Below are 10,008 nucleotides of genomic sequence, written 5' to 3' on the forward strand. Positions count from 1 at the left end.
GCGGCGCGGCCATGTTGCCGGGTGACCCCCGGAGCGGCGCGGGGCCCGCTGAGGGGACGGGGCTGCCGTGAGGGGCCCGAGAGGCCCCTTCCCCCCACTCCCCCTCCGGTGAGTGCGAGGCGGCCGCGCACGCGGCACCGGCCGCGCCTTYCCCCGCCCGCCCGCCGGGCCCGGCCGTTACGCGGCCGTTACTCGACCGTTACCCCGGCCGTTGCCCCGCCGCTCCGCCGGCCGTTGCCCCGGCTCCCCTCAGGGGCGCTTCCCCATGGCCGCCTGGTCGCGGGAGGCCGTGCTGAGCCTCTACCGGGCGCTGCTGCGGCGGGGCCGCGCGCTGCGCTACACCGACCGCGACTTCTACGTGGCCGCCGTGCGCCGCGAGTTCCGCAGGCAGCAGGCGCTGGAGCGGCCCGAGGACAAGGAGAGGCAGCTGGCCAAGGGCCGGGCCTTCCTGCGCAGCGAGCTCGGCGGCCTGCGCTAGGGCCCTGCTCCCGCGCAGCCTCCCCTCCGCTGCCCGAGCCCCGCCGCTGCCGATGGTTGGTGCTCCCTGCCCGCCGCTGCCTTGGAGGAGCCCGGCCGGGGGAGCCCGCCTGCCCCCCGCACAAATGCGTTAGGCCGCAGGTAGGTCCTCCCCAGGGGGAGAACCATTAGGCCAGTGTGACAGTTCGTTTTGCGAGACCGTGATATATTCTGCCGTGTCAGTCACGAGTAGTTGGATGCCCCGCTCGTCCACGCGGGAAACTTCTTTCTTGGAATGGAACTGGGTCAGTTGTGGAGCAGTAAAAAGGTTGTTTTAAACCGCCAAAGCCAGGCGGGCACTGAACCTTTACCTGGCTTCAAAGTCGACCTAGAAAGCCGACCTTGGCTCCAGTTACACGTTTCATGTTGTGTTTGTTATTTCACAGAGGACCTACCTGCAGGTGCAGTAATGGAGAACTTTGCTTTATAGGTGTCATTGGCCAGGGAAGCTCTTTGATTGTAAACGTTGGGATCAGAGGTTAAACAGGAGTTGAAAGCGTAAACCTAAGCAAATAAAAACATCGCTTCACATTGTACGTGACTTGTTTGAGAGTCAAACTCACCAGCTTGCAGGTAGAAATAAGTGAGTGGTGAAAGCAAGGAGGTCGTTCCCCATGGGGCTCAGTGTGGTCTCTAATGTTGATCCTTGGGCGTTTCACAGATGCCTGATGTTAGACATTGGCCACAGTCCGTCCACTTCCACACTCAAATCTATGCTAAGACTACCTGCCTGCTCCTAGGAAGATCCTGGTCTTTCATGACCAAGCACCAGACAGGCCTAGCCTCGCCTGTGAACTAAAATACRTGCTTTAGATTGCAAAAGAGAAAATAGAATGTTATAAAAGAGGCCACGGTCGGACTGAGSAGCACCGACTAAAAAGAAAAGGCACAAACAGTAATATAACGTTTTAAGCAAACGTTTAAGCAAAACACCTATATGTTACATAAAAATAATACGCAAGTAAATCTTACTTTTAAAAAAAAGAAAAGAGAAAAACAGAAGGTGACTGCACATGTAAATCTACTTAAGTGATTCCTGGCCACCCAGAATTGGGGTGTCTCCGCTCAGGTCTCAAACAGAGCTGGCGGCAAAGGCAGGCGGGCGCTCGGGCACTTCTAGCAGGGAGCAGCCCCGGGGGGCAGGTGATGAGTTGGAGAGGCCGCGGGCTGGGGTGGCCCCGCGCGGGGCCCCGGCGGGCGCGCCGGCGTGGGCCTTGGCGCCGCGCTGACCGCCGCGCCGCGCAAGGGCAAGAAGGACGACAATGGCATCGGCACGGCCATCGACTTCGTGCTGTCCAACGCGCGGCTCGTGCTGGGCGTGGGCGGCGCCGCCGTGCTGGGCATCGCCACGCTGGCCGTCAAACGGGTGAGCCGGGGCGCCGGGGGGCGCGCGGCGCGGGCGCGCGGGGACCGTTGACCACAGTCGCGCCTGACCTTGTTGCTTTAGATGTACGACCGGGCCATCAGCGCTCCCAGCAGCCCCACCCGCCTGAGCCAGGCCGGAAAGAGGAGCTGGGAAGAGCCCAGCTGGCTGGGATCCTCCTCGCGCTTGCTGAGCCAGGACATGAAAACGAACCTGAGCCGCTCCCTGCAGACCCTCCCCACCGAAGCGTCGGCCGCAGACCCGGGTAAGGTGCTGCCGTTCCTGCACGGCCCATAGCCAGGCCCATAAACCTGGYAGTCACTGAAAGGAATTTAGGGAAAGAGAACGTTCTGTCCAGCCCAACGGTTTGTGAGTGGAGGGCTTGAGGGTTAAATAGGTCTCTCGATAAATTCAAGAACTGGAAGTTAGTAACATATCAGGAGTAATAATCACCTGTTGGCATCTGTCGTGCTTCTCAGGGCTTTATAGCCTTCAATTTTATTCTCTGAGTCATTTCTTTTTCAAGTTGAATGGTTACCTGCGCAAACTCTAGTCTTCAAAGGCCTTCCCACACCTTTGAGTATCCTTGTTGCCTCTTTGGACTGCTGCAATTCTTCAGTGTCCTTTTAAGAGAGGGATATTAAAGTAGTGAATGTGCAGTAATTTACAGGTAGCAATATTTTCTATACTGTACCTCAATTACCTAAAAATTTTTGTAACTCACTCTCTCATATATTGCTTGTCAGTGAGCTACTGTCTTCACCAAGTTCTAAATTGTGATTTGAAGTCTTCTTTTCAGTGAGGTAATAAGTAATTTAGAGTCCATCAGTGGTTWTTTAATGTATTTGGTTGTTTTTTTTTTCTTTTCTCACAAGTTTTACTTTTCATCCCTCAGTCACTTCGTGAGATTGACTTTAAATCCCTAAAAGTTTAAATCCCTAAAAGTCCCTTAAATCTCTAAAAGTCAATCTCACRAAGTGACTGAGGGATGAAAAGTAAAACTCCCTAAAATCTAATTCCTAAAAAAGTAAACTCCCTAAAAGATCAGTGACTTTTCAGCTTAGTGATTTTTGAATCTGAAAAATAGCCWTTGAGCTTTAACTTGCTTTCCAGGCACCTACAGGAAAGTCATCTTCAGGATGGCAGTGGATTTCTATCTGAGGATGCATTAAATAGCTAGACAGCTGGGTTAAAGGGGATCTAGGTCATTAGATGGGATTCCCAAAAGATGGGCAGTGAGGCTTAAAGGCAGTGRCAGTTATATCTTGTATACTAGGCTTAAAAATAAATGAAAACAACATTAAGGAAGTTGTTTCACAAATGCTCATTGAGGTCTGGTTTCCTGTGGCTTTACGTGAAYCCCTGTATCTGTCCCGGGAGGCCACAGTGGGTTGAGAGGAAGGAGCCACTGAGGTTGGGCTCACTGACATAGATCCATGTGCTGCCCATTTGGCCATTCTGCGTGTGTTGCATGGGCAGGTGCCTGTTGTTGGACAAATGTGGAATAGCTGATGGGCTTAAAGATGGCACTGGGTTGTGGTGTCTCCCCTGTCATCCTACTGCTACGGTTCCACTGCCCTTCCAAAGACTTAGGACTTCTTAGGTCTGAAATTTTCCCTTAATTCTTGCTAATAATTTTTGAAACTCTCTAGGTCCAGGTCAGGAGAAATCTGAAGGGTAGATGGGAAGCAGASACTCATTTCTGTAAGAAACAATTCTGAAGAAAACAGAATTTAGAGAAAATCCATGCAGGTTAGACATTGCTTAACAGGGCCAACAGTAGCACAGAGCATTTGTATCACTGCCTTTTCCCCTTGGCTGGGCTCTCTTCTCTTTAACTGATGAAATTTTGAGAGAGGYTTTTGCCCCCAGGTCTGTCAGCTTCTGACCATGATAGATGGTGGTCATAGTTGTAGCAGCTACTTCACACACAAATAAATGTATGTATATAATCAAAAACTTAAGGAGATAGGGATGGTTGTTCAAGGATGCTTTATCCCCCACTCTGGTCTCCTGTTAAAAGCAGACGGTCTGGTAAAGGTGCTGAATTTTTGATGAACTTTAACTCAAGTACTGYGCCCTTAGCCAATAAAATATTTCTTGTGCAAGATGAGAGCATTTGTCTTGTTCTGGATAAACTCCAGATCTAGTAGCTTAGCTTCATCCACCTTGATTCCTCATTAGCTGTTTCTTTTGAAGCTTCTCAGCCTTTCATTTTTGAATTGTGTGCGAAATGTCTGTTAAAAGTTTTCTGAGGCTTGGGAGGGTGCAATKCCATGCAGCCATTTTCCCGCTGAAACAAATGGAGCTGATCAGCAGTTTCCCTTCTGTCTTCCAGACTTTTTCCGACCCACGAAGCCCAAGCCATCTGCCAAAAGGAGTCAAATGGAACTGAAAAAATCCCGCCTCCGCTTGTCCCTGCAAGAAAAGCTCTTTGCTTATTATAGGAAGCAGGTAGCGATCCCGGCGGAGGAGCAGGCGCGGGCCAAGCAGGCAGCCGTGGATATCTGTGCCGAGCTGCGCAGCTTCCTGCGCGCCAAGCTGCCGGACATGCCCCTGCGCGACATGTACCTCAGCGGCAGCCTCTACGACGACCTGCAGGTAATTGCTGGGGCCGCGTGACGGCTCCTTATCCAGCGGGCCGGCGAGGCAGCGGCGTTTGTGGCCTCTCTGCTGGCAGTGCTGTCTCAGCACGACATTCCTCTCTAATGAGGCTCCGGGTGTCGCGTTGCGTGCCGCGGAGCCGGCYGTTGATTTCTACTGGTGTGACCAGGTTGTGCTGGCCCTGTCTGTAAAAGCATTGGCTTTTTGTGCTTTTATTATCTCGGACCCTTCTTTCCTTTCTCCCCTTCCTTTAGCTTCCTTTAGCTGTGTTTAGCTCTGTTTTTTCTCTGTTTCTATCCCTTCCATCTTCTTCCAAGTATATGGCATTCCCTTAGGTCTCCTGTATGTTCATGTAGGTCTTCCCTACTTTTTTTTTTTTTTTTTTTTTTAATGCATGGCAGACCTGGATTGGACAGCAGTCCCTGCTGCATATCTCCCTGATGGCAAGATGCCCATGGCTATAGTGAGTGATTCAGAGGCACGTTTTTTGGGTTGAGTCAGAGCTCCGGAATGGAGCGCCAAATGTCAAGTGAAACTTGGATCTGGGGTCTTAATCACATTGGTGAAAAGGGASCTTTTGTGACCTTTTCCAAACAGTGTGGCAGACCAGGTGAGGGCAGTGCCTAACTGTAACATGGGATAATTAAACCATGGCAAGTTAAGCTAGGCTAGAAATTTAATACCCTCATGTTTTAAATTATCCTGTGGCATCGCTGTGCCCTGGCCCAGCTGCATCTGGAGAAGCCTCAGAGCAGTAGAAGGCAAAATGATTCTTGTATGTACAATCCATGTCAGGTCCTTTAAGTATTTAAAGATCTCTAAATAGCAAGTGGCATATAAGCACTGTTGTGTATCATGCTTTTGATTTATTCCACTGAAGCTGGGAAATGGTCCTTCAAAATGCCCTTTGATGAAAGGGAGGCTGTGAATCCCACACGGAGAGGACATGGAGACAGCTGAATACTTCCTGCAAGTCCCTTTGAACAGGCGGCTCTCTAGAGGTGGAGGGGGGGAAAGAACTTATTGTGCTGGGAGAGACCTGCTCCTGACCTGTTTTTCTCCCTTGTGAAAGGTAGTGACAGCCGACCACATCCAGCTCATTGTGCCTCTGATGCTGGAGCAGAACCTGTGGTCCTGCATCCCTGGGGAGGACACTATCATGAACATCCCGGGCTTCTACTTGGTGCGTCGGGAAAACCCCGAGTACTTTCCCCGTGGGAGCAGCTACTGGGACCGCTGTGTGGTGGGCGGCTACCTTTCCCCCAAAGCCGTAGCAGACACCTTTGAGAAAGTCGTCGCTGGCTCCATCAACTGGCCGGCGATCGGGACTCTCTTGGATTATGTGATCCGTCCAGCAGCTCCCCCGGGAGATTTGACACTGGAAGTCCAGTATGATCCGGAACGGCATCTTTTTATTGACTTCCTACCCTCCCTGACGCTGGGTGACATCATCCTCGTGGCCAAACCCCATCGGCTGGCCCGGAACGACAATCTGTGGCGCCTGAGCCTGCGGCCGGCGGAGACCGCTCGCCTGCGGGCCCTGGACCAGGGCGATTCCGGCTGCCGGTGCGTGTGCCTGAAGATCTTCAAAGCGGTGTGCAAGTCGAACCCCGCGCTGGGCCACCTCACTGCCAGCCAGCTCACCAATGTCATTCTGCACCTCTCCGAAGAGGAGTCCAACTGGTCCCAGGACGTGCTGGCCGACCGCTTCTTGCAGGCGCTGAAGGGCCTGATCCGCTACTTGGAGGCGGGCGTCCTCCCTAGCGCTCTGAACCCCAAGGTGAACTTGTTTTCGGAGCTCACCCCAGAAGAAGTGGACGAGCTGGGCTACACCCTCTATAGCTCTCTCTCAGAGCCAGAGGTCTTGCTGCAGACGTAACAAGGCCTTCCCGGGGGAATGTCTGGGTGTTTAGCCAAGGTGGACTTTGGTTCCTGCGAAATATGTCTCCTCCACTTCTCTCTGTCTCCTTTTGGCTCATTATTATTTCCTGCTGTGGAGCTGCTGCTCCCACTGCATTTCTTGGTGCTACTGGTCCATTTCCACCATTTCTGTCGCAGCAGGTACCTGTTAGCTGGGGAAGAGAGGGTAAAGCTGCAGCTCTAAGATCTTTAGATAAATTCTGCTGATGTTTAAGCGTCTACCAGGAAAAACACTATGCACTTCTTTCTCCTGTSATAAACTCACTGCAGTGAATTGAATCAGTTTGGGTCTGGAGAAGGTGGAACTGGGCCGGTGAATCCAGTGATGATTTTAGCAGACTTGTGCTGAGGTCCTTTGATTTCTTCCTGCCTGATGTTACCCTCGTGTTTCTTTGTCTCCCCTATTCCACCCTGCTTCTCTTTCCCCTTTTCGTCCCTCTAACCCAGAGGTGCAGCCTGAATGAGATATTTTGGACAGGGCTGTTTGTCGTATTTCCAAGTGAACTCTGAATAATGATTTTATTGAGAGTTTTTGTGCTTGGAAGAGGAGAATGTGTGTGCCCAAGGCTCCCGTTCCTACAAAACCTCATAAGCTGGGTTGAGAAGTAATGTCTGGCCTGCTGCAACACGGCCACCAGTATGAGCAATTCTCCCTGAAGCTGTTGCAGGGAGTCTTGGAAGAAACTTCTGAGGCCTGGTTCTGCGATGAGGTTGAAGGAGCAGTGCTTGCCATTCCTGCCAGACCAGACCTGTTAGGTGTTCCTGGTGGGAATGGCCCTGGGAATGGAGAAGAGGGTGGCTCTTCAGAGGCCTCTCTCTGGCCTGGAGGAAGAGAGGCTGCTTACGGGGGAGGGCTGGGAGACACGCGTGGGAACGGGATTATGTTTTCATCTTCCCTGAGAGCGAATGGCTGCTGTGGTTTGGGGGAGGTGGCAGCAGCTCTCTGTGCCCCAGAGGGTTTTACGATGTGCCCATGTGAGGCAGACTCATCAGGTACAGGGCAGCGAAGCCGATGGGGCTGTGCTCGTGTCATCGGAGAGGTTGTGAGCCCTGCGCAGGAATGAGGGTACCCATGTGGTGTTGGCGTTCGGGAAGGGGCTGCCTTCCCCGTCTGCTTTCAGTGTCGTTTGGTCACCTTCACGCCAGTCACCTCTGAAGCTTTTCCCCCCCCGTTCCTCATTGCTATGTGCTGGCTTTCCAGTGCTCTCAGTTTACAATTACCATTAGAAAGCTGGGGAGGGCTTGCCTTCCCCTTCTCTCTGCTTGGCCCTGCTGGTAATGCACTTCTGTTCACTCCTGATTCCTCATCCTCTCCCACTGCCCTCCCTTGACTGCCCTCCCACCTGCTGCTGGACCACGGTGCGGTTTGGAGGGACACACGGGGACTCCATGTACTCAGCGGCGAGCCTGGTGGCCTCCTGCCTTCGGGAGCAGGGAAGAGCGAAGGCCTCCTGTCTCTGGGGCTCTCCCATGGCAAGCAGAGCCAGTGCTAGAGAACCCTAACGGCCTTTCCCCCCCTCTTTAGCACCTTCCTTTGCTGTCAAGCCTTTCTTGCAACGCAATTAGTTGCAAGAAGCAGAGGCTGGGGAGAGAAGGAAGGCCTTCCATCCTTGGCCATCCCTTTCCCTCAGGGCTTCCTCCGTTTCAGGGTGTGTTTCAGAAGTGGAACAGCAGAGTCTTTATCCCTAGTTTTCTTTTTAGAGGCAGTGCAGGTGAGACGAGGGAGGGCACATCTTTCTCAGACAATCCGTCCATTTTAGCGAGCGCATCAGATAATATTCTGTATACAGTGATACCACAGTGTTGCATTTTAAATTATTTAATCCTTAGGGTACTGGCATTTTCTCGACCGCCGGATGCATACTTTGAAGTTCGTGTGTGTAAGTAGTCTGTAGTCCTTTAAAGGTTAACAGAGATTCTGTTTGTAAGATTTTGTGTTTCGTAAGTTTTTGCAGCAGTCAGCATTGGGTCTGTTGTTGGTTGCTCTAATTCCTGGGATTTTTCCTCCTTCCTTTCCCTGTCCTTCCCTGTCTTTCTGAGTTCAGCCTTCCTATCCTAAAAGCAGACAGGTGAGACTTGGAGTCCATAGGGTATTTGGGGAAATTCCCCTTTCTTCTAATTACTTGAAGGTCAACAAAAATATTAAAATATCAGGGTTGCCAGGAGTTCCCCATAGATTCATTTCTTCRGTGTGATCTCACCCCACCTTCACTTGGTGCTGTGTCCGATACCGTGGTCGTCACACAGAACTGAGCAGCAGCGTGTCTGGAGCGATCAAGACGATGAACACAAGAAAGGTGAGACAGCAGCAGGAGGAAGGCAGTGTCTGATTTCGCTTCAGAGCATTTGCCACACACATACCTGTACGTAGAGCCTTTTACATGAACGCTTTTTCTGGCAACCTAAAGACTTAATATTTGATGGCCGTTTCTTGTTGCTGCTATTGAGCTGAATTTTGTGTATCAAACGGAGACTGCAGCTGCCTTTTGGCTTTCCTGTAGACTTTGCTCCACTCTAGCCATTTCTTCTGTTTTTTTTTCCCCTCCTTCTGAGCTAGCCACAAGCTCTCTTGTGAGAGGCAGATGTTCTCTTCCTACAGGCAGCCCCCACGGTGGGCAGCATCTGCCCTGGCAGTGGCAGTCTCAGCAGAGGCCAAAGATGTAACAGGTCACGGGGCCGCTGCCTCTGTGAGTGTTTCAAGAGCAGGGTCTGGGAGAGGCGGCCAAGAAGGAGCAGGGCAAGTGTGCAGGAAATCTACACCAACGCTGTACCCAGCCTGGGGCTGAACACATTTGGGGAGAACCTCCTGAAGCGGCACCTTCCCGTGCGAAGGGCGCAGCGCGGCGCGTGTTGGATTGGTGCTGCCTCTTGGCAGGCTCCTTCCAAGCCAAAAGTGGGAGCACGGAGCAGGGGGCCCTAACGCTGAATGTGCAAAGGGAGACGCGTGATTGTAGCGGGCCCGGAGCCTGCGCTGCCTCTTTGCTCCCTGGGTTCCAGAAATGCCTTGGCGGGTCGTGCTGCGTCCTGGCTCGCGCCAACCTCCCCTCGGATCGTCGCCTTGCTGCCCTCACCTGTGGGGCGAGGACCAACTTGCTCRGCAGCGGGTTGTCACCCTGCCGAGCCCAGCTGATCACCTCCCAAGTCCAGTGGGTTTCTTTTTAAGGATATAGAAGCAATTATGAAAGCAGGAGGCTGCTCTCTGCCTCCTGGCAAGCTGCTACCACGGCCTTCACTCTTAGCACGTGGGTACTTGCAGTGTGAAGAGATGATGCCCATCTCTCCCAGGCCTGGAGGCTGTGGATTTGTAAAAGAGGAAAGTCTAGTGCATGGTCTGTGACGGAGTGCGTGGAATTCTGAAATAAAATACCTTTCCACAGTCACCTGGTCGTCTCTGAGGGATTTATAAGCCAAGGAGCATCTCTGAGTGCTGTCCCCCCCCCCCCGGGAGGGCTGTCACCTCTGTGCTGACATAACTGTGCTTAGGGGTACCCCAGCGGTGCTTAGGGGTGCCGCTCACCCCTGGGGGATGCACTGCCCTCCCCTCGTGGCTGTGGGGCTCAGCCCTCCGCGACTCCCCTTGTAGGAGCAGGCGCCTTGCGCCGGGC

General features: G+C 52.7%; 1 protein-coding gene across 1 annotated transcript; it reads left to right on the forward strand.

Annotated features, from left to right (window-relative positions):
* The first annotated feature begins 265 nt into the window (after positions 1-265).
* Positions 266-7,140, forward strand: MIEF1 (mitochondrial elongation factor 1). Its single transcript, XM_026038263.1, has 5 exons — positions 266-473; positions 1,674-1,882; positions 1,964-2,144; positions 4,218-4,480; positions 5,556-7,140. The coding sequence occupies exons 1-5, from the start codon at positions 266-268 to the stop codon at positions 6,360-6,362; spliced, it is 1,668 nt and encodes a 555-aa protein (XP_025894048.1). The 3' UTR covers positions 6,363-7,140.
* The last annotated feature ends 2,868 nt before the right edge of the window (positions 7,141-10,008 follow it).

The sequence above is a fragment of the Nothoprocta perdicaria genome, unplaced genomic scaffold, assembly GCF_003342845.1.
Source record: "Nothoprocta perdicaria isolate Ctin4 unplaced genomic scaffold, notPer1 scaffold_206, whole genome shotgun sequence".
Lineage (NCBI taxonomy): Eukaryota > Metazoa > Chordata > Aves > Tinamiformes > Tinamidae > Nothoprocta > Nothoprocta perdicaria.

What these genes read in the sequence shown, in the direction of transcription:
- MIEF1 (XM_026038263.1), top strand. Translation starts at nt 266, where the DNA reads ATGGCCGCCTGGTCGCGGGAGGCCGTGCTGAGCCTCTACCGGGCGCTG. An exon ending in CAGCGAGCTCGGCGGCCTGC is followed by an intron (nt 474 to 1,673) that starts GCTAGGGCCCTG and finishes GATGAGTTGGAG; the next exon opens with AGGCCGCGGGCTGGGGTGGC. An exon ending in GCCTCTACGACGACCTGCAG is followed by an intron (nt 4,481 to 5,555) that starts GTAATTGCTGGG and finishes CCCTTGTGAAAG; the next exon opens with GTAGTGACAGCCGACCACAT.